This window comes from Scyliorhinus canicula, chromosome 8 (assembly GCF_902713615.1).
Source record: "Scyliorhinus canicula chromosome 8, sScyCan1.1, whole genome shotgun sequence".
Classification (NCBI taxonomy): Eukaryota; Metazoa; Chordata; class Chondrichthyes; order Carcharhiniformes; family Scyliorhinidae; genus Scyliorhinus; species Scyliorhinus canicula.
Window position 1 is genome coordinate 18,616,706 of NC_052153.1, and position 27,873 is coordinate 18,644,578.

The 27,873-nt window shown below is 49.5% G+C and overlaps 1 protein-coding gene across 2 annotated transcripts in view; it reads left to right on the plus strand.

The window, feature by feature from the left end:
• Window positions 1-27,873, plus strand: part of chrna8 (cholinergic receptor, nicotinic, alpha 8) — a 309,073-nt gene that overhangs the window by 187,972 nt on the left and 93,228 nt on the right. For both annotated transcript variants that reach the window (XM_038804235.1, XM_038804234.1), the window contains exon 5: window positions 18,156-18,235. In XM_038804235.1, the coding sequence (XP_038660163.1) occupies window positions 18,156-18,235 (80 nt within the window). The remainder of the gene's footprint in view (window positions 1-18,155; window positions 18,236-27,873) is intronic.

Below are 27,873 nucleotides of genomic sequence, written 5' to 3' on the forward strand. Positions count from 1 at the left end.
AGGCGGACGCCAATGAAACGGAGGTGGCTTTCCCAGCGGGCAAGGTTTTGTAAGGTAAAGAGGGAGCGGCGAGCACCTGTAGCCCCAATGATATCCCCGTAGGGGTTTTCATTCTAGCGCTTGAACCCGCAAAGTTGAAACATGAAAACATTTCCCCATGTGCTGAAGCTCTGTCTCAGGAGCGGTTTCTACATCTACTGGCGCTGCAGAGTTTCCAGCATTCTCAGGGGAAAGTCACCATCCTGGATTGGCTGGCAGCTCGGGTGGCAACCACATTGTTGCCTGTTGCCTGTAAAATTCACAGGTAAGTCCCGATGTCTGCCCATGCATGCCAACAAAACTAATTTCCTCCCCGTGTTGAGCCATTTACCCAATTGGTTAATTTCTGACCTACAACTTCAAGACTTTTATTTCAGTCAATCAGGTGTGCTCATGAAACCTTTCAGAAGAACAAACTGGGGAATTTACAGCAGCTACAATGACTTGCAAGAGCTATTAATGCCCAGCAGCTGAAAACAAATGAACTTAATGCTTCAGCAACTTGTGCCCCTTCTTTTTTAATTCTTTTAATGAGCTTTTTAATTCTACATTCGTGACCTTTTACATACAATTACAAAACAAATTTTACTGTCAGATTTCCTTTAAAGGGATTCCAAAGTACACAGTGCAGTTCTGTGAACTGTGCCAAAATGCAATCAAGATGTATTGTGAATGGTAGAGATTGTCGGTAGGTGCTTGATGGGAATACGGTGCATTGAGCAGTGAGTGAAGCTGGCGGTGCAGCTGGTGGGGACATTGTATTTGAAGATGTACCGCTGACTTTGAGAGAGATTTCCTGATCGTATTCATTGATAACGCATTGATAGCAAAGATCAGGAGATTACATTTTATATCTATTTCTCACCTGGGGCGGGATTCTCCGACCCCCCGATGGGCCGGAGAATCGGCAGGTGGCGGCGTGAATCCCGCCCCAACGCTGGCTGCCGAATTCTCCGTCGCCGTTTTTTTGGCGGGGGCAGGAATCGCGCCGCGCCGCGCCGTACAGCCCCCCTGGCGATTCTCCGCTCCGCGATGGGCCGAGCGGCCGCCCGTTTCCGTCCAGTCTCACCGGCATAAATTACACAAGGTCCTCACTGGCGGGACCTGGCTCTGTGGGTGGCCTGCAGAGGCTTTGGGGGGGCGCAGGCAGATCTGGACCGGGGGGGGGGGGGGGGGGGGGGGGGGGTGGGGGGGTGGGGCACGCTGGACTGGCCCACGATCGGGGCCCACCGATCTCCAGCGGGCCTGGGCCATGGGGGCACTCTTTCCCTCTGCGCCGGCTGCTGTAAAGCTCCCCCATGGCCGGCGCGGAGAAGAAACTCCCCTGTGCATGCGCTGGGATCACGGCAGCGGTCTGCGCATGCGCCAGAACGCGTTGGGCTCACGCGCATGCACCAACTAGCGCCGGCCGGCGGAGACCCTTCGGCGCCAGTTGGTGCGGCACCAACCGCACTGGTGCCGGCCTAGCCCCATCCTCCGCACCTTCCGGGCAGCCCGACGCCGGAGTGGTTTACGCCACTCCTCGGTGCTGGTACGGCCCGCCCCACCGGATACCGGAGAATCCCGGCCCTGATTTCTTTCACCAATATTTGCCAACCCAGAGATTTCTTTGACAGTTATAGCATAATGTGCTGCCATTTTTACCCGAGTCATGTTATACGTTTTGTCAGTCCAATTTGACTGGACATAAGGGAGATGTCCCTGCAAGATGAAACTTTTTAAAAGGCAGTAGGGACTCAATCAGACAATCCCTGAAAAGACATGGGGATTGTGATGCCTGATTCTTAACCCTTGTGTATTGCATCCGATGTAGGCCTCCCACTAACTTCATGCTGCCTGCTAATTTGCTTGATTTCCCTTTGCAACCACTGCTAAATGCAAGTTTGAGTGATTGCACACTTCAGCAAGGGGCCCAGGCTTGTGTGAGGTTGGGCCGACTTAAAATTAGCCTGCACTACTTAAGGCCAGACTGCCTCGCTTCAAGAGGAGATGCATGCTGGCTGGATCAGGTACCGGGACTATTTGGGAAAGGGAGTCTGAACAAAAAGAAGAATGAATTAAGATGCAACAGGGGAGAGATCATTCTCCCATGTCCGTCTGATGCTGCACTGGACAATTCGGTGGAGGAAGTAGGCAGGAGGAGAGATGTTCTCTATTCATGGAAGACCAAGAAATCTGCAAGCAAACTGCAAACCGCAACGTCATGGTGGCACAGCCAACTCACAGCGTCAGGGACATGAGTTCAATTCCAGCCTCAGGTGTGTGTCTGATTGGAGTCTGCATGTTCTCCCCGTTTCTGCGTGGATTTCCTCCCGATGCTCAGGTTTCCTCCCACAGTCCATAGATGTGCAGGTTCGGTATATTGGCCATCTTAAATTGCCCCTTAATATTCAAAGATGTGTAGGTTAAGTGGGCTACATAGATAGAGCTGGCCAATGTGTCTAGATAGGGTGCTCTTTCAGATGGACGGTGCAAACTTGATGGGCCGAATGGCCTTCTTCTACACTGTATGAATTCTATGGTTCTGTAACCGTATAACCATTTTGGTCAATATCAGGAGTCAAGCCTCGAGGACCAGAATGCTGTGCTGCAAAAGGTTCAATGACCTCACGCGAGCAAGCAAGGTCAGTGATGCATCTTCAAACACAATATCGCCACCAGCTGCACCCTTAGATTCACTCACTGCTCAATGCACCGCCACCCCCCCACCCCCCCCAATCTATCACCTACTAACAACCTTCATCAATCACAACCCATACATCACATTCATAGCTTCACCTCACCCTCACACACTTTGCCATGTTGCAAGTGTCACACCCACACACTGCCACATATTCAACCAATGCCGTACACATTGCCACACTCACTGGCACACTCCCCCTTGATGGCAGGACAAGGTGGCAGCAGGAGCTAACTGGCGGGCAATAGGTGAAACTCATGCCTCTATCCCGATGGAGGAAATGGTACTCGCCATCATTGGAGCGCCCAGCAGGGGGAGGTACAATGAGACATTTTATAGATATTGGCCACAGGATCTACTCCTCCCGCCGACGGTGAACCCCCACCGTGTGTTTCCCAGTGGAAGAGGTTCAAACAATGGGAACCAGAAGATGTCGCTGCGGCCAATGGTGCGCCGCCTCCACTTCCGCGAAATGCACTCGGGGGAGGTGGCAAATCCTGCCTATTGTCTCCAGCCTGAGAAGATCGCGACGTGGCCACAGTGACCCTCATGGCCACGGGCAGCATTATTCTTTCTCTGCTCTAAGTTTGCAGGTCTGCCTGCGAGAGGTGGTGGATTTCATTTAGCACCTCCTTCGTGAAACATCGCACGCACTGGGCGCGATTCTCCCGACTTACGAAAAACCGGAGAATAGCGGGCGGCGTAAAGTTTTACGGACACGCTGGTCCGACGCCCTCCCGCTATTCTCCCCCCCCCCCACGCCCGCCTCCTGACACGAATCGCTGCCCGCCGTTTTTTTATGGCGAGCAGCGATTCACTCCTGGCCGATGGGCCGATTTCCAAGGCCTTTACGGCCGTTTTTACAAGCGTAAAACACACCTGCTCTGACCGTTCGTAAAAACGGCCGTAAAGTCTCGTTCTCGGGAACCATGGCACCGATTGGCACGGCCGTACCACGGCTATGCCAAGGGTGCCATGGGCCCGCGATCGGTGGGCACCGATCACGGGCAGCGGGTACTTACCCCGCGCACTCTTTCTCCCTCCACCGCCCCGCTGGATCCATTCGGGGCGGCTGAGGGACATACCGGCCCACGCATGCGCGGGTTTCACGCATATGCGTGATGACGTCATCCGGGCATACGCGGGTTGGAGTCGTCCAATCCGCGCATGCGCGACTGACGTCATCTGACACGTCAGCCGTCGCTAACTTTGGCTAGCGGGCTTAACAAAATTCGTTAAGCCCGCAATGCCGGAGTTCACGGCCGCGCGATGCTAGCCCCGACCGGGGAGATGAATCGGTTCCCGGTCGGGGGGGGGGCGGAGGCTGGCGTCAAACGCGCCCGTTTTTGACGCCAGCTTCCCGATTTTTTGTAACTCGGGAGAATCGCGCCCACTGTTCCTCACTGAGGGTGAAATCAGGGGGATTCTCCTGGAAAATCCAGGGAGATGAGGTTCCTGCCAAGAGCTCTCTCCCTCCTCATCCACCTCCTACCTCTATGGTCAGCTTATCCTCCTCTCTGTTGCATCTGCTCCATCTCCCTCTCAAGCAGCAGGCCAGGGGGGGATTAGAACCTCTGATTGGGACCAAATCGTTTGTGCAGAAGGCTTGTAGTCAGAACCACCTCTAACACAGCAGTCCCTGGGTGAAATTTACCGGCTGTTCACGCCAGCGGGATTATCCAGTCCCACCGACGGCGCACCCCCGGCCTCGGGTTTCCTGGTGATGAGGGGTGATTCAATGGGAAAACCCGTTGACAACGGCGGGACCTGAAAATCCCGCTGCCGAGCCACCTTCGCCGCCAAAAAAAACACGCGGCGGATCGCTCGGTAAATCCCGCCCCCTGTAGACTTCACCAACTTTAAAGTAGCAGCAAAAAAACTCAAGACCTTCGACAAACTAAGAAAAAGACGATTGAACAGCTAAACTGAAAGTAATTAATGATCCCTTTAAATTACATTGGTCAGGCGAAGGGTGATTCCTGCTCTGCTCTAAATTTGCAGGTCTGCCTGCCAGAGGTGGTGGATTTCATTCAGCACCTCGGGCGGGATTCTCCGACCCCACGCAGGGTCGGTGAATCGGCTGGCAGCGGCGTTATTTCCGCTCCCGCAGGGTTTTTAAATCTCCCACCGGCCAAAAACCGGCGTTGTGCAAATCCCGCCGGCAGCCTCTGAAAACAGCTGGCGCCGGCGGGATTTCATTTTTTTTTTAGTGTCCACAAATCTCCGGCCCGGATGGGCCGAAGTCCCGCCGACGTGGCCACGGGTCACGTCGGCGAAAATCAAAGTTGCTTTAAAACGGCGTCAACCATTGATGATGGTTGACGCAGTTCAGTGTCGGGGGGCGAATGCGCGTGGGGTGGGTAGCGGCATTGGAGCGCGGTGGGGGAGCGGTGGAGGAGGCATTGGAGCGCGGTGGGGAGCGGTGGGGGGCACGGTAGAGGAGGCATTGGAGCGCGGTGGGGAGCGGTGGGGGGCACGGTAGAGGAGGCATTGGAGCGCGGTGGGGAGCGGTGGGGGGCATGGTAGAGGAGGCATTGGAGCGCGGTGGGGAGCGGTGGGGGGCACGGTAGAGGAGGCATTGGAGCGCGGTGGGGAGCGGTGGGGGGCACGGTAGAGGAGGCATTGGAGCGCGGTGGGGAGCGGTGGGGAGCGCGGTGGGGAGCGGTGGGGGGCACGGTAGAGGAGGCATTGGAGCGCGGTGGGGAGCGGTGGGGGGCACGGTAGAGGAGGCATTGGAGCGCGGTGGGGAGCGGTGGGGGGCACGGTAGAGGAGGCATTGGAGGCATTGGAGCGCGGTGGGGAGCGCGGTGGGGAGCGGTGGGGGGCACGGTAGAGGAGGCATTGGAGCGCGGTGGGGAGCGGTGGGGGGGCGGTGGGGGGCACGGTAGAGGAGGCATTGGAGGCATTGGAGCGCGGTGGGGAGCGGTGGGGGGGCGGTGGGGGGATAGGGGATGGGGAGGAGGTAGGGGGGAGAGAGGGGTGGGGAGGTAGGGGGGATGGGGTAGGGTGGGGGGGGGTAGTGGGTTGGGGGTGTTGGGAATAGAGAGATCAATCACTTACCTCGAGTGCCGGTAGATTGGGGGGGGGAGGTGTTTGTTAAGAGAAAGAGATCAATCAATTACTTTAGTGCTGGTAGATTGGGGGGGATGGATGGGGGGGGTGGGTTGCGGGATTAGGGGGGGGTTTGGGGGCAGCGGCGTGCAGAGAGGGGGGGCGACGGATGCCCGGGGCCAACGCACAGTCGCCCCCCTCCTCTGCACGCCGCTGCCCCTACCCCAACCCCCTCCCCTCACCACCCCTACCCCCTACCCCCTTCACCACCCCTACCCCCCTCCAACGCCGCACCCCCCCCACCCCCCACTAACGCCGCACCCCCCCCCCCCCCACTAACGGAGGAAGGAAGGGGGGGAGGAAGGAAGGAAGGGGGGGAGGAAGGAAGGAAGGGCGGGAGGAAGGAAGGAAGGGGGGGGGAGGAAGGAAGGAAGGGGGGGGGGAGGAAGGAAGGGGGGGGGAGGAAGGAAGGGGGGGAGGAAGGAAGGGGGGGGAGGAAGGAAGGGGGGAGGAAGGAAGGGGGGGAGGAAGGAAGGGGGGGAGGAAGGAAGGGGGGAGGAAGGAAGGGGGGAGGGAGGAAGGAAGGGGGGAGGGAGGAAGGAAGGGGGGGAGGGAGGAAGGAAGGGGGGAAGGAAGAAGGGGGGACGGAGGAAGGAAGGGGGGGACGGAGGAAGGAAGGGGGGGAGGAAGAAGGGGGGACGGAGGAAGGAAGGGGGGGAGGAGGAGAGGGGGGGGGTGTGGGTACCGGCCTTCAGAGGGAGGGGGACGGGGTGTGGGTACCGGCGTTGAGGGGAGGGGGGGGGACCCGGCGTGGAGGGGGGGGGGGGGTTGCGGCGTTGCGAGAGATGGGGGCGGCGTTGGAGGGGGGTAGGTGTGGTGGGGAGGGAGGTAGGGGTGGTGGGGAGGGAGTAGGGGTGGTGGGGAGGGAGGTAGGGGTGGTGAGGGGGGGTTGGGGTAGGGGGCAGCGTCGTACAGAGGGGGGGGCGACGGTGCATTGGCCCCGGGCATCCGTCGCCCCCCCTCTCTGCACGCAGCTGCCCGCAACCCCCCCCCCCCATGCCGGAACCCCCCCCCATGCCGCAACCCCCCCCCCCAATTGCCGGGTCTCCCCCCCCCCTCAAATGCCGGGTCTCCCCCCCCCCCCCAATGCCGGGTCTCCCCCCCCCCCCAATGCCGGGTCTCCCCCCCCCCCCAAATGCCGGGTCTCCCCCCCCCCCCCCAAATGCCGGGTCTCCCCCCCCCCCAAATGCCGGGTCTCCCCCCCCCCCCAAATGCCGGGTCTCCCCCCCCCCAAATGCCGGGTCTCCCCCCCCCCCAAATGCGGGTCTCCCCCCCCCCCAAATGCCGGGTCTCCCCCCCCCCCCCAAATGCTGGGTCTCCCCCCACCCCCCAAATGCCGGGTCTCCCCCCCCCCAAATGCCGGGTCTCCCCCCCCCCCCCAAATGCCGGGTCCCCCCCCCCCCCAAATGCCGGGTCCCCCCCCCCCCCCAAATGCCGGGTCTCCCCCCCCCCCCCCAAAATGCCGGGTCCCCCCCCCCCCAAATGCCGGGTCTCCCCCCCCCCCCCCCAAAATGCCGGGTCTCCCCCCCGCAAAATGCCGGGTCTCCCCCCCCCAAATGCTGGGTCTGTCTCTCTCCTCCTCCTCCTCCAAAAAACGCCGGGTCTCACCACTTCCGCAGCTGGTGAAACTGACGCGTATCGCGTCAGTCAGCTGCTGGCCCCTCCGGGAACGGAGATTGCCAGCTTAAAAGAAGGCCCCGACGCCGGAGTGATTAACACCGATTTTTCTTGCCGGAAACCCGCGTTACGACGGGCAACGAAGAATCCCGCCCCTCCTTCGTGAAACATCGCACGCACTGTTCCCGCTGTGTCTATCTGACTGGGAATAGCAAATTCGAAAGTTGAGACTGAATTAATCTGAATGGGGTTTTGAATCAATCTGAACTTGAATCAGAACCATTCCAAATGTGATTCAGAATCATTCTAAATGTTCAGTTGTGCATGTCGAGGAGAGGGTGTTTGCTGGAGCAGCGAAGTTGAAAATAGCGCCACTGATATTAAATCAGTGTTACAACACTGACTGGTGAGACAGCCTTCCTACTCTGTATACATGTGCTGAACAATCCTAAATCTCGTACTAACACCCTCACCGAATTAGCATCTGGTGTGTGGCACCTCGAAGTGTGTGCACATAGCCCAAATAAAATCTGAAACGACCCCTGAAAATGCGGGTGCGACACATCTGAATTTTGCAACCAACGTGTTTTGATTGTTTTCAAAGGATCCCTAATGGTGAAATTGTTAACACCCTTCACTTTCCACTTCCCACCTTTTAATTTGAGATTTGGCAGCAGCCTTGTAACTCAGCGACGCTATACAATTTGCTGTGTGACGTGGGATTAGCTTTGTGCCAATACACACTCGGAGTGTAACTCAGACGCCAAGTTGCCCAAATCCAATTTAAGAAGCGGTATGTGATAACACCGGCAGTGGGTAGCCTCACACTGCTTCAACGCACTGCTGCCTGCTCTGTCACTGAAGTCACTCACTCTGCATGGCATCACTGATGCATCCCTTCCTGTGAGATCACAAAGCAGGAGAACACGGCTTCTGAAACCCCGCTGGAATGAATGGTGTTGGAACTAAAGTAACTGGCTTGGAATTGCAGCTCATAATATTTGGTGGCTCCTGTGGCCTCACCCCCTCCCAACATCTGACCTGCTGTATTTTCTGAATCAGCTGTTTGATTGGTACTTCACTCCAAGATGAATCCTCTAAAATGGCTGCTGTTCCCTGTGGTTTGCTGCCAAATTTATTTTATAACCCCTGCAGAGCAGCTTTGTACATTTTGGTATGTTAAAGGTACTATGTAAAGACAAATGATTGTTGTTGACTATCTAGCAGTCCATGTTCAAATGCAACAATACCATGACAATATCCAGGCTTGGGCTGACAGGTGGCAAGCTACCTTCGCACCACACAACTGTCAAGCAGTGACCATCTCCTACAAGAGAGGATCTAACCATCGCCCCTTGACATTCAATGGCATTATCAGCGCTGAATCCCCCACAATCAACATCCTGGGGGTTACCATTGATCAGAAACTGAACTGGACTCGCCATATTAATACTGTGGATAACAGGACAGGTCAAAGGCCAGGAGTCCTATGGTGAGTAACTAACTTCCTGACCCCTCCCCCGCCAAAAAGCTTATTCGCCATCCACAAGGCACAAGTCAGGAGTGTAATGAAATACTCTCCACTGGCCAGTATGAGTGCAGCTCAAACAGCACTCAAGAATGGCAAACACACAACACAGAGCTTCAACCATGGCTGCCGAGGTAATGGTCCCCATCTCCTGGAGTGATGACTATTTTGAGTGGGCATTTACCAGCACCAAAAACACCTTTGCCAAAAGCGGGTCCGCATAATCCACGTGGACCGTGGTCCATAGTCGACCTGGTCATTCCCAAAGGTGAAGTGTGATGGAAGGCAGCAAAGATTACTGCATTTGTCAAAGGTGGCACTGCTGTATGAGGTCTTCAATGGCCTTGTTTGTGCCTGGCCGCCAGACATTGCTGCGCGCCAACATTATCATTTTTGACTGACCTGGGTGGGTGCTGTGTAACCTTTGAAGGAAGGAACCCTGGCCTGGGGCAGAATGACTACCTATGAACTACAGAGAATCACGCCATTTTAACATATTAACTCACATTGATGAGTGAAGTAGGGCCTCAGCTATTCAGATATTTCATAACACCAGCCTGACTCCAAAAGAATAGGATTCTTTGGGTCCAGGTGCAGATATGCCCCGCAGTCGCTGGAAGGCTGTCTCGGATGTTTAGGGTTAGAATGATCTCCTGGGGTACTGGTGGTGGCGGAATGCTCTTGGGTTTGGGCAGGGGACGTAACGCTCAGGCATCAGCAATTTGTGGCCCAGGCCAGTGCTGAAAAACATAGTTCTAAGCCGCTAAGAGCAGGGCCCAACGTTGCACTCTCACCGAGGCCATGGACAGTATGGGCTTGTCTTCCCTTAACAAGCCCAGTAATGGCTTGTGGTCAGTCACGCTGCCGTACTGCCGCCCATGCACATACTGTTGGAATTTCTTCACACTGAATATAACCGCTAGGTCCTGTTTCTGAATCCGGGCACAGTTTTATTCTGCTTCAGAAAGCGTCCTTGAGACAAAGCCGATAAAAGCGTTCTGTACCACCTGCCATTTTATGGGATAAAACAGCCCCGATGCCATAAGTGGATGCTTCACATGTCAGTACAATTGGTTTCCCAGGATTAAGATACATCAAGAGTTTTGAAGACTACACTGATTGCTTCACAAAAGCTTCCTCTTGGAGCTCCTCCCATTGCCACCGCTGATTCTTCCTTAATGACTGATGTAATGGCGCCAATGCTGCGGCGAGATGAGAAATACACCGTCCACAGTAATTGACCATACCAAGAAAGGACTTAAGCTCACTGACATTTTTGGCCTTGACCTTTCTTTCAAAAATTGCAACCCTGTTGCATCAATGCAAAGTCCTAGGTACGTCACTTCCGAGGCCTGGAAGGTACATTTTTCTCATTTTAGGCAGTCCCCACCATCACGAAACACCTTTGATTCTTCCTCTCAGCTGGCCACATGATCTTCCGCTGTGGAGCCAGTGCCTGGCACATCATCAGGATAAACGATCAGCTTGAGAATTTCCTGGAGGAGATTTTCCATTGTGCGCTGGAAGATAGTGCAGGCTGAAGCGATGCCGAATGGCAGTCTGGTATACTGGAATACAGCTGTCTCCATTCTAAAACTTCAGATCCAAGTTTTCAACTTTTTAAACCACAATAAAGAAATACAAATTAGATGGAAACTTAAAGCTGATGCTTGTTTCGATCACTCACAAATACGAAGACAGCTCACTTAACTATCCCTATTTCCCAAATTGCTTTGATTTAGTTTTCAGCCCAGTGTCTCTGAGCTATTCTGCAGTAGAAATTTGAATTGCGGAAATGTTGGAAATGAACTTTGATGTTGGTGTGACAGATTGGAAATTAACATTGTTTCAACATCTGTTGTTTCAAAACAGCCCTGGGACTTTTCCAGCCTACCTTGAAGGATTATAGATTGGAGACAGTGTGAATAAATAGTTTTATTCAATGCTCGTCTGGTTTACAGGGAATAAAAGCTTGAAAGTAGCTAATAGTTTAATCCCTTTTTCTGTGCCATTCTAAGCGGGCTTGTCAAAGATTCGTTGGTTATCCTTGAAGGGGGGGGGGGGGGGGGTGTCCTGAAATTACAATCCTCTCCAACTTCATGCTTCCAAACCTTCTTTACCAATTAAGAAAATCAAAGTGAATCTTTATGCATTCAACATTTTCCATGTATTTTGCCATAGTTGAAGACGTAGAATAATCCATTGAAATCTTCTGCCCTTCCTCAATTCTATATGACGCAACAGTCTTTCATGTTAAGCACCATTTGGAGGAAACACTAAGGTTAGCAGGAGCACTCCATGCCCTCTGGGAAGGGCACTTCAATGTCCATCAGCAAAAATGTTGCTTGGTAGTACCACTACTGAGTAAACTAGCTGAGTTCTTAATGACATTGTCGCCAGATTTGATTTTCTTCTGGTAGGCGAGCTAACCAACGCAAGGAAATAGCTCAATTGATCTTGACCTCACCAATCTGTCTGTTTCAGATATACCAGTTCTGGGCCTGAGAGTGTGTTCGCTGGTCTTTCCCGTGGTTCCATATCTCTGTTTATACCTGAGTTTTACTTAGGAGTGGTGGAACTGTGGAGGGTGTAATCAGCCATGCATTTAGTGTGTAGCTCTGGTATCCAAACAGCAACCTTCTCACGTTACAGGGTTTTTTTTGTTTTGATTTTTATTTGTTTGTCCTGAGTGCTGAATTTGGGTGCATTTGAGTGCTCATATGAGAGTTTGGTGATTGAGGGAGTATAAGGGTTCATTTTTATCGAAAGTCTAGTCTTTTATTTAGTTAATTAAATTAAAAGTTGCTGTTTGGTTCAGAAGAAGGTGAATTTTCAATCAGCTTTAAACAATTGTTCTACTTGTAGCTACTTGCAGCTGTAGCTTGTTAATTAGTTAATTGGATTAGGCCAGTTTTCAGAGGCTAGAGTCACAGTATAAAGGTGAGCCAGCTACAGTGCAGACTTTGTTTGCACAGAGTGCTGAATTTGAGTGCTATAGTGAGAGTTTGGTGACTGAGGGAATTAGGTGAGGAGGGAGTAAGGTGCTCCTTTCATTTTGTTTCCTACACTTCCTCAAAGAGCGTGAAGGGAGCCGGAGCAGAGTCAGAGGGCGGAGATCCAGTTGGTCCACAAGGCAGCTGCATTCTGTAAGGTAAGAGGGGATGGAGACTAGGGCAGCTGCATGCTCCTCCTGTCAGATGTGGGTGATGAGGGATACCACTGGTGTCCCCGCTGACTACACCTGCGGGAAGTGCACCCAACTCATGCTCCTCAGAGACCGTGTTAGGGAACTGGAGCTAGAGCTGGATGAACTTCGTATCATCCGGGAGGCAGAGGGGGTAATAGAGAAGAGTTACAGGGAGGTAGCCACACCCAAGGTACAGGACAAGAGTAGCTGGGTTACATAGGAAGGAAAACGAACGGGAAGACAGTGCAGGGATTCCTCATGGCCGTTCCCCTTCAAAATAAGTACACCGTTTTGGATGCTGTTGGGGGGTGAATGACCTACCGGGGGAAGGCCCTAGCGGCCAGGTCTCTGGCACTGAGTATGGCTCTGTGGCTCAGAAGGGAAGGGGAGAAAATAGAAAAGCAATAGTGACAGGAGACTCAATGGTTAAGGCAATAGATAAGAGATTCTGTGGTCGCGAGCGAGACTCCCGGATGGTATGTTGCCTCCCGGGTGCCAGGGCCAGGGATGGTTCGGATCGAGTCTACAGGACTCTGAAGGGGGAGGGTGAGAAACCAGAAGTCGTGAAGCACATAGGCACCAACGACACAGCTAAGAAAAGGGATGAGGATCTAAAAAGTGATTTTAGGGAGTTAGGTTGGATGCTAAAGAGCAGGACAAGCAGAGTAGTGATCTCAAGATTGCTACCGGTGCCACGTGCAAGTGAGGCAAGGAACAGAGAGCGAGTGCAGTTGAACACGTGGCTACAGGACTGGTGCAGGAAGGAAGGCTTCAATATGTGGATCATTGGGATATCTTCTGCGGAAGGTGGGACCTGTACATGAAGGACGGATTGCACCTAAACTGGAGGGGCACCAATATCCGGGGTGGGAGGTTTGCTCTTCGGGAGGGTTTAAACTAGTTTGGCAGGGGGTTGGGAACCAGAGATATGGATCAGAGGATAGAGTAGCTGTTGAACAGGCAGAAATAGTATGCAGCAAGTCTGTGAGGCAAGATAGACTGTTGATAGGGCAAAGTTGCACTCAGTCGAATGGGTTAAAGTGTGTCTGTTTCAATGCAAGGTGTATCAGGAATAAGGGAGATGAACTTAGAGCATGGATCAGTACTTGGAACGACGATGTTGTGGCCATTACGGAGACATGGATTTCACAGGGGCAGGAATGGTTGTTAAACCTTCCGGGGTTTAGATGTTTTCAGAAGAATAGGGAGGGAGGTAAAAGAGAAGGAGGAGTGGCACTGTTAATTAGGGAGTACACCACACCTGCAGAAAAGGAGATAGTTGAGGAGGGTTTGCCTAGTGAGTCAGTATGGGTGGAAGTCAGAAACAAGAAAGGAGCAGTCACTTTATTGGGAGTTTTCTATAGACCCCCCAATAGCGGCAGAGAGATAGAGGAACAGATTGGGCGACGGATCTTGGATAAGTGCAAAAGTAACAGAGTTGTTGTCATGGGTCACTTCAACGTCCCTAATATTGACTGGAACCTCCTTCGTGAAAATAGTTTGGATGGAGCAGATTTTGTCAGGAAGGATTCCTGACTCAATATGTAGATAGGCCGACTAGGGGGGAGGCCATATTGGACTTGGTGCTCGGCAACGAACCAGGCCAGGTGTCAGATGTCTCGGTGGGAGAGCATTTCGGTGACAGTGACCACAACTCCTTGACCCTTACCATAGTCATGGAGAGGTATAGGAACACACAGTATGGGTAGGTATTTAATTGGGGGAGGGGAAATTATACTGCTATTAAACAGGAGCTGAGGAGCATATAGTGGGAACAATTGTTCTTTGGGAAATGCACAACAGTAATATGGGGATTGTTTAAGGAGCACTTGCTGCAAGTGCTGAATAGTTTTGCCCACTGAGATGAGGAAGGAATGGTAAGGTGAAGGAGCCTTGGATGATGAGAGAAGTGGAGCTTTTAGTCAAGAGGAAGAAGGAAGCTTACATAAGGTTGAGGAAGCAAGGATCTGACTCGGCTCTAGAGGATTACAAGGTAGCCAGGAAGGAACTCAAAAATGGACTGAGGAAAGGTAGAAGGGGACATGAAAAAGTCCTGGTGGGAATGATTAGGGAAAACCCCCAAGGCGTTCTACACTTATGTGAGAAATAAGAGGATGATCAGAGTGAGAGTAGGGCCAATCAGGGATAGTGGAGGGAACTTGTGCCTCGAGACTGAAGAGATGGGGGAGGCCCCAAATGAATACTTTGCTTCAGTATTCACGAGAGAGAGGGACTTTGTTGCCCATGAGAACAGTGCGAAACAGGTTAATAGACTCAAACAAATTGATTATTAAGAAGGAGTATGTGCTGGAAATTTTGAAAAGCATCAGGATAGATAAGATATATCTTATATCTGGGCCTGACAAGATATACCCAAGGTTACTACGGGAAGCGAGGGAGGAGATTGCTGCGCCGTTGCCGATGATCTTTGTGTCCTCACTCTCCACTGGAGTAGTACCGGATGATTGGAGGGAGGCGAATGTTGTTCCCCTATTCAAGAAAGGGAATAGGGAAATCCCTGGGAATTACAGACCCATCAGTCTGTGGTGATCAAAATATTGGAAAGGATTCTGAGAGATAGGATTTATGATTATTTAGAAAAACATAGTTTGATTAAAGATAGTCAGCATGGCTTTGTGAGGGGCAGGTCATGTCTCACAAGCCTCATTGAATTCTTTGAGGATGTGACAAGCCATATTGATGAAGGTCAGACAGTGGATGTGGTGTATACGGATATCAGTGAGGCATTTGATAATGTTCCGCATGGCAGGCTCATTCAGAAAGTTAGGGGGCATGGGATACAGGAAAATTTGGCTGTCTGGATACAGAACTGGCTGGCCGAAAGAAGACAATGAGTGGTAATGGATGGAAAATATTCCGCTTGGAGGACAGTGACCAGTGGTGTCCTGCAAGGATCTGTTCTGGGACCTCTACTCTTGTGGTTTTTATAAATGACTTGGATGTGGAAGTGGAAGGGTGTGTTAGTAAGTTTGCTGATGACATGAAGGTTGGTGGAGTTGTAGATAGTGTTGTGGGTTGTTGCAGGTTACAACAGGACATTGACAGGATGCAGAACTGGGCTGAGAAGTGGCAGATGGAGTTCAACCTTGCTAAATGTGAAGTGATTCATTTTGGAAGGTCGAATTTGAATGCTGAATACAGGTTAAAGGCAGGATTCTTGGAAGTGTGGAGGAACAGAGTGATCTTGGGGTCCACATACATAGATCCCTCAAAGTTGCCACCCAGGTTGATAGGGTTGTTAAGATGGCGTATGGCGTGTTGGCTTTCATTAACAGGGGGATTGAATTTAAGAGCCGCAGGGTTTTGTTGCAGCTTTATAAAACTCTAGTTAGACCACATTTGGAATATTGTGTCCGTTCTGGTCACATCATTATAGGAAGGATGGGGATGCTTTGGAGAGGGTACAGAGGAGATTCACCAGGATGCTGCCTGGACTGGAGGGCATGTCTTAAGAAGAAAGTTTGCGCAAGCTAGGGCTTTTCTCACTGGAACGAAGAAGGCAGAGAGGTGACTTGTTAGAGGTATAAAAGGTGATGAGAGGCATGGATAGAGTGGATAGCCAGAGACATTTCTCCAGGATGGAAATGGCTGTCACGAGGGGACATAGTTTTAAGGTGATTGGAGGAAGGTATAGGGGAAATGTCAGAGGGAGGTTCTTTGCACAGAGAGTGGTGGGTGTGTGGAATGCACTGCCAGCAGAGGTGGTGGAGTCAGAGTCATTAGGGACATTTAAGCGACTCTTAGACAGGCACATGGACAGCAGTAAATTGAAGGGGTGTAGGTTAGGTTGATCTTAGATTAGGATAAATGGTCGGCACAACATTGTGGGCTGAAGGGCCTGTACTGTGCTGTACTGTTCTATGTTCTATGTAGTGTGGAAGAGTGAGGAAATATTTAACTGCCGTTGGATCTGGATATTGAATTTGGAAGGATCCAGAGGCATAAGAATGTGAAGAGAAGCAGCAACTTTGCAAGTCGCTCTCAAAGCCTGATTGCCCTGTCGATTGCAGCAGGGTCTTCTTGCAGGATGTACTGTAGGTCGGTGATAGCATGGCTGGGGAAGAATGGTCTTAGCCTGCACTGCTGCTCAGAGATATCCAGGAAACCGAACCTTGGCCGAGAGAGCCTGTAGGTGGGGATGGCTTCTGATAAGCAAAGCCCGTCCGCCACTGGCTGTTTTCTGTCAGACCCAGCAACCTCTCCTCCTTGTTGTTGATGCTGCTTCTGTTACTGAGCTCTCTTCCTCCATCCAAAATCGTGAATTCACCCCCATGACAAGGCAGCAGTGCTTATTCGGATGGGGTAAAGCAAAACAAGATCGGACACAGGCAGCAACCAAGCACTGAATGTGGTTCTCTCTCTCACTCGCTCTCCATGTAGAGTTCTTGGATATCTGAGGGTTCTCCACACATCTCTATTTCCATGACAACATGCTGTCACAGTAGGGCATGTCAAAGGGGTCTGCTCCAAATACTACCTCGGTCAAAGAGAGCAGAAACCCTGCTCCAAAACGGTTTCAGCCTTCTCAATCTTTAACCGGAGGAAATTCCTGTTCATCCGGAACTGAATGTCAGATAAGCCATCTGATAATCCAGTATCAGGGGAGGAGCTGAGAGAGGTGGTGGTTGTCATAATATACACACAAGTATATGATGGTGCACAGACAGACATTGATTGACACACAGGATGACCAATGAACACACAGAACACAGCAGCCAATCACCAGACTGGACACGGCCACTATAAAGCCAGAGGGCCCTAGTTTTCCTGCTCTCTCGGGACCCAGCCTCTGAGACAGTCAGAGCTCGTGAGCAGCAACTAGAACAAATACCATGTGGTAGTAAGATAGTCTGGTCAGGTTAGCCTCAGGTCTCCAGTCAACTCAGCATAGTGTCAACCCACAGTTAAAGTATGTATGATAGTTAAGAGCGCAATAAAATAGAGTTTAATTTCTTCAAGTGTTGGTAGCCTGTCTCTCTCACTGCTACAGTAAATGCAGTCCTCGCAGACCCAGCTTACCCAACACATCAGTGGTGAGATGCAGCTGGTTGTCATCAGTGTCGGTGTTCTCAGTGCAGACATGAATACGAGCATTTGAAAGCCGCAGAAAGGTCGAGAAGAACGAGGAGGCCTAGGTAACCTTTGTCTCAGTCACAGGATCTATTGGTGACTTTGATCAAAGCCATTTCAATACTGTGGCAGGGGTGAGGCCTGACTAGAGAGATCCAAACATGGAATTTGGGAACAATAAGCATGGATTTGTGAAGTGGCAACGTGTTTAAGGACTTTGAGAAAGAAGGGAGGTCAGTGGTGAGGGGATTATTCACAACAACGGTGGGTCAAGGATAATTTTATTTCGAGGAGAGAGGTGATGAAGGAGAGAGAGACAGCAGCTGAAGAGAGAACCATTAACAATATCAGCTAACATCGGGAGGGGAGATTAGGTGGTCAGCCATTTTGACTGAATAAGGTTGAGTGAGCAGGAGGTTGGTCACATGGGCAAGATGAATTTGGAGATGGCATGAGGGGAGATGGGAGAGAAACTCGAGAATGATTGCATTCAGGTCGAGAGCAGGAGGAAGAGGACGTTTAATCCATTGGGCTAATGAACGGGAGGAATGGGGCAACTGATCAAGTGCTCTAAACCTTAATTGTTGATGCTGAGGTGAAGGAGAGGAGTTTAAGAAAACTATTTGCGGTAGATTAAAAATGGCAGGGATTGCCTTTGCCTCCCAGAATGATCCTGGAATAGTACGTTCTTAAATGCATCCATGTTATTCAACCAGTTGGTAGCTTGTTCCACATTCTCACCATTCTTTGGGTAAATAAATTTCTCCCCAAATCCGTATTTAATTTATTAGTGACCATCTTATATTTATGGATCCTAATTTTAGGCGATTTAATATTTAAATATATCAAATGGATTTATTCCACATGTTATTTATGAATTAATTTGTTTCTTTCTTTCACAGTGCTGATGAAAGATTCGATGCAACTTTTCACACCAATGTTCTTGTAAATTCCAGTGGCTTTAGTAAATACATTCCACCAGGTAAGTGCTGTTGACAGACTAAAAACTGGTTGAATAAGTTTAAGGTCACAGTGAATGCATGCTTTCAAAATCTTTCACATCGCCTCACCCCTCCCTCGATCACTCGATCACTTTCGTCAAAGCTGGTACTGTAGCCATATATTCTCGTGACATTGAATGCAGGTTTACCAATCCACCAGACATCTTGGGGTGCATACTCATCCATGGACCTGACAACTACTCTCCTTGCCCCCTGCCGTGGCTGCAGCACGGTAGCATAGTGGTTAGCATAAATGCTTCACAGCTCCAGGGTCCCAGGTTCGATTCCCGGCTGGGTCACTGTCTGTGCGGAGTCTGCACGTCCTCCCCGTGTGTGCGTGGGTTTCCTCCAGGTGCTCCGGTTTCCTCCCACAGTCCAAAGATGTGCGGGTTAGGTGGATTGGCCATGCTAAATTGCCCGTAGTGTCCTAAAAAAAAGTAAGGTTGGGGGGGGGTTGTTGGGTTACAGGTATAGGGTGGATACGTGGGTTTGAGTAGAGTGATCATGGCTCGGCACAATATCGAGGGCTGAAGGGCCTGTTCTGTGCTGTACTGTTCTATGTTCTATCTCAGTACGTGATGATCCCAAGTCTAATCTGCTCTCTAAGGAGGGATCCCTGCGCTGGAGGGATACAAGATAGCCAGGAGGGAACTGAAGAAAGGGATTAGGAGAGCTAAGAGAGGGCATGAAAAATCTTTGGCGGGTAGGATCAAGGAAAACCCCAAGGCCTTTTACACATACGTGAGAAATATGAGAATGACTAGAGTGAGAGTAGGTCCGATTAAGGACAGTAGCGGGAGATTGTGTATTGAGTCTGAAGAGATAGGAGAGGTCTTGAACAAGTATTTTTCTTCAGTATTTACAAATGAGAGGGGCCATATTGTTGGAGAGGACAGCGTGAAGCAGACTGATAAGCTTGAGGAGATACTTGTCAGGAAGGAAGATGTGTTGCGCGTTTTGAAAAACTTGAGGATAGACAAGTCCCCCGGGCCTGACGGGATATATCCAAGGATTCTATGGGAAGCAAGAAATGAAATTGCAGAGCCGTTGGCAATGATCTTTTCGTCCTCGCTGTCAACAGGGGTGGTACCAGAGGATTGGAGAGTGGCGAATGTCGTGCCCCTGTTCAAAAAAGGGAATAGGGATAACCCTGGGAATTACAGGCCAGTTAGTCTTACTTCGGTGGTAGGCAAAGTAATGGAAAGGGTACTGAGGGATAGGATTTCTGAGCATCTGGAAAGGCATTGCTTGATTAGGGATAGTCAGCACGGATTTGTGAGGGGTAGGTCTTGCCTTACAAGTCTTATTGAATTCTTTGAGGAGGTGACCAAGCATGTGGATGAAGGTAAAGCAGTGGATGTAGTGTACATGGATTTTAGTAAGGCATTTGATAAGGTTCCCCATGGTAGGCTTATGCAGAAAGTAAGGAGGCATGGGATAGTGGGAAATTTGGCCAGTTGGATAACAAACTGGCTAACCGATAGAAGACAGAGAGTTGTGGTGGATGGCAAATATTCAGCCTGGAGCCCAGTTATCAGTGGCGTACCGCAGGGATCAGTTCTGGGTCCTCTGCTGTTTGTGATTTTCATTAACGACTTGGATGAGGGAGTTGAAGGGTGGGTCAGTAAATTTGCAGATGATACGAAGATTGGTGGAGTTGTGGATAGTGAGGAGGGCTGTTGTCGGCTTCAAAGAGACATAGATAGAATGCAGAGCTGGGCTGAGAAGTGGCAGATGGAGTTTAACCCTGACAAGTGTGAGGTTGTCCATTTTGGAAGGACAAATCTGAATGCGGAATACAGGGTTAATGGTAGGGTTCTTGGCAATGTGGAGGAGCAGAGAGATCTTGGGGTCTATGTTCATTGTTCTTTGAAAGTTGCCACTCAAGTGGATAGAGCTGTGAAGAAGGCCTATGGTGTGCTAGCGTTCATTAGCAGAGGGATTGAATTTAAGAGCCGTGAGGTGATGATGCAGCTGTACAAAACCTTGGTCAGGCCACATTTGGAGTACTGTGTGCAGTTCTGGTCACCTCATTTTAGGAAGGATGTGGAAGCTTTGGAAAAGGTGCAGAGGAGATTTACCAGGATGTTGCCTGGAATGGAGAGTAGGTCATACGAGGAAAGATTGAGGGTGCTGGGACTTTTCTCATTGGAACGGAGAAGGATGAGGGGCGACTTGATAGAGGTTTATAAGATGATCAGGGGAATAGATAGAGTAGATAGTCAGAGACTTTTCCCCCGGGTGGAACACACCATTACAAGGGGACATAAATTTAAGATAAATGGTGGAAGATATAGAGGGGATGTCAGAGGTAGGTTCTTTACCCAGAGAGTAGTGGGGGCATGGAATGCACTGCCTGTGGTAGTAGTTGAGTCGGAAAATTTATGGACCTTCAAACGGCTATTGGATAGGTACTTGGATTAGGGTAGAATAAGGGAGTGTAGGTTAACTTCTTAAGGGCAGCACGGTAGCATTGTGGATAGCACAATTGCTTCACAGCTCCAGGGTCCCAAGTTCGATTTCGACTTGGGTCACTGTCTGTGTGGAGTCTGCACATCCTCCCCGTGACTGCGTGGGTTTCCTCCGGGTACTCCGGTTTCCTCCCACAGTCCAAAGATGTGCAGGTTGGGTGGATTGGCCATGACAAATTGTCCAAAATTCTATGATTAACCTAGGACAAAAGTTCGGCGCAACATCGTGGGCCGAAGGGCCTGTTCTGTGCTGTATTTCTCTATCTATCTATCTATCTATCTATCTAAGGTGTGCACAGTCTATCTGAGCTAGTGGCTGAGATTGTGAACTTACACGGCAGTGATGTATCTTTGTCTTTATTCATTCATGTGGGCGTCACTGGCGAGGCCAGCATTCATTACTCATCCCCAATTGTCCTTGAGAAGGAGCCGGTGAGCTGCATTATTGAACTCGCTGCAGTCCATGTGGCGTAGGTACAACTGTGCTGTCAGGGATCGAGTTCCAGGATTTTGATCCAGTGACAGTGAAAGAACAACGATATATTTCCAAGGCAGGATGGAGAGTGGCATGGAAGAGAACTTCCAGGTGGTGATATTCATCATGGTTGTTTTTTTTTAAGTGTTCCTCTACTGTGTGGCCATGTTCCACTTCTTTGCAAACTGAATGAGAAAAGGCAGAATGGTAAGGCTGAGGTGCAGGAACAGAGGTGAAAGTAACCGGTACATGCTTACACAATCTGCGACATGTCAATCAGAAGCGATTATGGGATGGGAGGGAGGAGGGATGTGAGAAGGAAAGGTGTGAGGATACGATGTGTGAACTTTTATCCAGCACGGTAGCATGGTGGTTAGCATAAATGCTTCACAGCTCCAGGGTCCCAGGTTCGATTCCCGGCTGGGTCATTGTCTGTGCGGAGTCTGCACGTCCTCCCCGTGTGTGCGTGGGTTTCCTCCGAGTGCTCCGGCTTCCTCCCACAGTCCAGTCCAAAGATGTGCGGGTTAGGTGGATTGGCCATGTTAAATTGCCCGTAGTGTCCTAAAAAAAAAGTAAGGTTGGGAAGGGTGGGGTTGTTGGGTTACGGGTATAGGGTGGATACGTGGGTTTGAGTAGGGTGATCATGGCTCGGCACAACATTGAGGGCCGAAGGGCCTGTTCTGTGCTGTACTGTTCTATGTTCTATGTTCTAACGATCAGAATTTAATCAAGGTCACCATTTGCTTGCAAGGGAGAAACACAAAACAGCTCCAAAGTTTCCACATTTCAGTCAAGCTGACTTCAATGGGATGAAACTGCCATAAACCAGGCATTTGAGTTTATAGGATTCCAAACGGAATTGGAGCATAAAAACGTAATAAAAAGCAGCTACAGCTGACCTATTTTCAAGCCTGCTTTGTCATTCAACAAGATTGTGATTCATTTTCTACCTCCACTCCACAACCCCATCTTATCCCCAAACACATTCATTCCTTTCATACCCAAAACCTATAGTCGATCTGTCCTGAATATGCACAACAACTAAGCATTCACAAATTCCCGCGGTAGAGAATTTCAAAGGCTCACAACGCTTAAACTGAATAAATCTCTCTTCATTCTGTACATAAATGGCTGACACCAGCATATTCCAAGACCATAACCGCGTGTTCTAGATTCCCCAGCAAGGGGAAACATTATCTCAACATCTACCCCTTCAAGCCCACGAAAAAATCGATACCTTTCATAGAATTTACAGTGCAGAAGGAGGCCATTCGGCCCTTCGAGTCTGCACCGGCTCTTGGAAAGAGCACCCTAACCAAGGTCAACACCTCCACCCTATCCCCATAACCCAGTAACCCATCCAACATTAAGGGCAATTTTGGACACTAAGGGCAATTGATCATGGCCAATCCACTTAACCTGCACATCTTTGGACTGTGGGAGGAAACCGGAGCACCTGGAGGAAACCCACGCACACACGGGGAGAACGTGCAGACTCCGCACAGACAGTGACCCAAGCCGGAATCGAATCTGGGACCCTGGAGCCGTGAAGCAGTTGTGCTATCCACAATGCTGCCGTGCTGCCCCTATTCGATCAGCACTCATTCTTTTCAACTAGAGGAATGTAGGCTGGTCTACTCAACCTTTTCTCAGTGGACAATTTCCTTGTTGCAGAAACCAGACTGAGGAACCTTTCATCTCAACTTTATGTATGTCCTGCCTGAAATAAAGAGACCAAAAATTCACTCAGCATTCCCAGGGCAGAGCTTTATGACTGGCCTGGGTTTTCTGCCTCACCACCCACAAAATGGCAGGGGCTTCATCCCCATTCATGCTGCTGCCCCACTGCCATCTGCTGGTTGGAGGTGGAATTTCCCCTCCTTACTCAGGAAGAAGTCCTGCCTGCCTAAGTGGGCTGGCTGGTCTGTCAGCCCATGCGGCACTTCCAGAAACTGTGGGCCACTGTTGGAACTACAAATAGTCCCCAGATTCTAAGTTCCAGAGCCCAGGGTGGGGTTACGTGTGGGAGTCTGGTGGTGGATTTGGGAGAGTAGGCCTGGAATGATGGTGAGAGGGAGGTGGGAGTCATGATGACAAGACCAGGCAGAGAGAGAGAGCACCTGCTGGGTGGTAGGGAGTGGGGGAATGGGCGGTGATGCCCACCTCGCAAAGGGCCAATAATGGAACCTGAGACCCGAGCAGGGAGAGCTGGTGAGCATCCACACCAGCCCTGAACTCTACGTTCCTCCTACCAGCAGGAAGCGATGCACAAGTGGCACTTAATTTGCCACTTGAGGTACTCCTCGACCTCATCCACCCTCCTGTAAAATTGTAGACAGGTCAGAGGCAAGCGGGCAGGCAGTGGGATAGCCGCCCAGGTGCCAAGACGTTCTGGCCCCCATGGCGGGTGCAGTGATCCATTGACTTTGGTGGGACTGGAAGACCCAGTGAGTGGGAGGGACCATGAAATCCCAGCAAGGAATTGTCTCACCTTCTCCCAACATGCAAACCCTCTAGCAGGGAACGGCAATATTCTGCCTCAGTTGTGACCGTACTAATGCACTATATAATTATCAGTTAAGGTGATACAGAATTAGTTTATGCCCTTAAAGGCCAAGAGCTGTGTTTGTCAAAATAGGCAGCCATGGGCAACCAAAGAGATGAGAGACAACATAAGGCTAAGAGAGAAAGTATACCAATATGAAAATAAAGGCACTGGTGAGTGGGAAGTATGCAAATAACAGAAAAATTGACAAAACAGAAGCATTCATTCATTCATTCAATCATTCATTCATAGAATACAATGCTGAAAGAGACCATTCGGGTCAAGTTGTGGTGCCCTTTCAAAGGGTGGGTGTGGACTCGATGTGCCGAATGACCTCCTTGTGCAGTGTAAGGATTCTACGATTCTATGATAATAGATTTTCCTTATCCAGGTATATTCAGGTATCTGTAATAAAGAAGGCTATGTTGAGCTGAGTCACAAGTCAGCCACAACCTCATTAAATGCCAGAACATATTGACCAAGATTGACGGTAGGTGTGATGGGCGAGAGGGTGTTGATTTGAGCAGTATTTGAGTCTGCTGGTGGCAGGTTATGGCATTTGAAGACAATTTCATTAAACCTGACCATTCTTGTGAGGTCATTGAACTTCTTGCAGCACTACAATTATGCCCTCAGAGCTTGGCCCCTGGCATTGTCCTCCATGACTGTCTGCTCCCACTCTCCTGTGAACATGGAGAGTTTTATGGCCCTCTGCAAGTACAGGAAATCTCTTACTTTCCACCGCCACTAATTAGAGCATCAAAAATCCTTGGAGCCCACTTTCTCCCATTCTTCATTCTTTCCTTGATCAGATTTACTTTGTGTGCATGACAATCAGAAACTGCTCCAGCCATTATGCATCGCTCCTTTAAGGGGTGCAGAGTAATTTTAACTGGTGCCACCAAACACATTAAACTTGTGGCCCCCTGCAAGTGTATGAACCAAATGAACAGCACAGTTAGTGCCGACTGTACAGAGCAATCATTCAAATGAGCAGATAGAATAAAATTGGGTGTACTGCCTGCCTTACATTGAATGAACATTTAATGTGGGTAGCGCTGTCTGTTGTTTGTGCATGTTCTCTTCGTGTCTACGTGGGTTTCCTCTGGCTTCTCCGGTTTTCTCCCACAAGTCCCGAAACATGTGCTTGTTCAGTGAATTCTCCCTCTGTGAACCCGAACAGGCGCCGGAATGTGGCGACTAGGGGCTTTTCACACTAACTTCATACTAACTAGGGGCTTTTCACAGTAACTTCATTGCAGTGTTAATGTAAGCCTACTTGTGACAATAATAAAGATTATTAAAAAAAAGACTGCTGTTACACACTTCACATTGACAACATGTGCTGTGGTGCTGGTTGTACATTCTGAGATTGGCAGACTGTCAACATCGAATGGCTGCTGGAGCAACTTTGAAGCAAAGTCTGCATTGTAGCACATCTTGAATGACATGATCATAGAAACTTAGGAATTAGGAGCGGAAGTAAGCAATTCAGCCCTTCGAGCCTGCCCTGCCATTCAGTCAGATCATGGCTGATGTCTTCCTGGTTTCAAATCCACCTCCTTGCCTGTTCCCCATCTCTCTTTAATTTGTTTTTTTTTATCAGATATATATCTGTCACCTTCCTGAAACCATTTAATGTTTCAGAGGAGGCAGTGGCAGGCTGATATTGTCGCTGGACTGGTAATCCAGAGACACAGAGTCACTCTCTGGGGACCCAGGTTCGAATCCTGCCATGGCAGATGGTCAAATTTGAATTCAATTAAAAAATTGAAATTCTTTGGATGACCATGAAACCATTGTTGATTGTTGTAAAAACCATCTGGTTCACTAATGTCCTTTAGGGAAGGAAATCTGTCACCCTTAACTGGTCTGGCCTATGTGTGACTCCAGATCCACAGCAATGTGGTTGATTATTAAGTCCCCTCCGGGATGGGCAATAAATGCTGGCCCAGCCAGTGACACCCACATCCCATGAACGAATAAAAAAAAAAGTCCACTGCATTCGTGGCAGCGAGTTCCCCAAATTCACCACCCTCTGCGAGTAGTTCCTCCTCATCTCAGTTTTAAATCAATCACCTCTCAACCTATGTCTGTTTCCTATGGTCACAGATAATGTTCAAAGCATAATTTATACTGAGAGGCATATTATTGTGGGGATGAAGGTCATGAGGAAAACTAATTGCTACTGGCACAGAACTTTGCTGGTGGTGCCTGTAGGTCATAGAATTTTATTCCCGTAGCTTTCTAGCCCTATGTTTGATCTGTTTTTGTGTAATTAAGTCTTCCTTTAATTACCTTTAAACACTGCTGTATTAAATTTTCCAATGGGTTCAGCAATGCCTCATTGGTATATTTACATTAATTATTTACAACTAATTTCATGTTAGTGACATTACCTGCAGGAGCAACTCTATATCCCTCCATAATATAATTTTCCTCGGCAACACTAATGCACGGTGAACTCAGATTTCAGGTTTGCACATGGAGCACTCCGGGACTCTCGTTTGTTTGCTTGGCACTTTCACAAAATAATTGCTTCCCTTTCACAAGCTGATTATCAATCTGCAGAGCCACTTTGTGAACACTCCTTGTGTAACTCCTTGACAATGGGTCCTCGAATCGGACTCAAACCTGGAGTTTCTGGCTCAGATGCATGGGTGCTATCTATCGAGTGTCACCGCCTCCTGATGTCTGGGGTACAGAAGAGGTTATGCTGCAAAATGTTATGCCACTAAATGCCGACAACGTTAGGATCATTCAATCTTTCAGCAAGACATAGGAATACTTGGGACATTTTTCTTCAACCTAATATGACTAGGAAAGAAGTGAATTGGAGCAGAACAGGATTGGCTCCATAATCTTCAGAGCCGATATTGGATAGGCCGCTGACACCCAAGAAAGATTAGAAAGGGGTGGAATTCAGAGATTAGTTGAAAATGATAATGTGGCTTTATGAAGTCCCCTCAATATTGTCCCCTTTATATTGTGTAGTCCCAGGAATCCAGCTATTTTATTGTTAAAGTTGCGACAAAGCTAATTTTTGCTAATTGTGCCTGCAGCAAAGCCAATTAGTCCTCTAAGTGTGGGATTTCCATCATCCCAATGGAAATCGGACTTGACCTTTTATTTATATGCTGCAGTGGTCTCTGAATATCTGGACCTTGCTTATTAAACTAGGCAGCTGGTAACACAATAGGGGAAATGGAATGATGTCCTCTTATCCCACGCAAACAAGCTATAAGGCTTTTTAGTCGCAAATTCAAATACGTCCCGTGTTAAAGGTGAAAAGATCTGATGGTTTTCCCGTCTGCCCATTATATGAAGTGTCAATGTTTCAATGGATTACATTAGAAAAGAGTGGTCCACCTCTTTGTGACTCATCGAGTGCTAAATTTTACTCTGGGCCTAAATTGCATAGCCTTGGGACATTTGTGTTAATGCATTAATGGACACTTTAGCTTTAAATGTACTTGTCTCCTTTAACAGAAAAAAGAAATAGCTGTCCTGAAAATTATGACTTTATGTCCCTTTTACCATCAGGATCAACAGGCAGCTGTAATCATAGAGTCAGCATTTTGTAGATGAAGTTGTCCAGTTGAGGTCCTGAAGTAGTAAGACTGGAAATCGCAATGAATCTGGAACTCTCTGGTTTGCACTTAGATCGATCAATCCTTTCCTTCCAAAATCTTCAACACAATGACTTGTACCTTTCATCAGAGAGTCATAGAGTTTTACAGCATGAAAACAGGCCCTTCGAACCAACATGTCCATTATGCCCAGTTTTGACCTCTAAGTTAGTCCCAATTGCCCGTATCTGGTCCATATTCCTCTGTACCCATCTTTCCCATATAACTGTCTAAATGCTTTTTAAAAGACAAAATTGTACCCGCCTCTACTACTGCCTCTGGCAGCTCGTTCCTGACACTCCCCACAATCTGTGTGAAACAATTGCCCCTCTGGACCCTTTTGTATCTCTCCCCTCTCACCTTAAACCTCTGCCCTTAACCTTTGGGAAAATATGTTGACTATCTACCTTATCTGTGCCCTTCATAGTTTAAAGACCTCAATAAGTTCACCCCTGAGCCTCCTATGCACCATGGAAAAATGTCCCAGTCTATCCAGCCT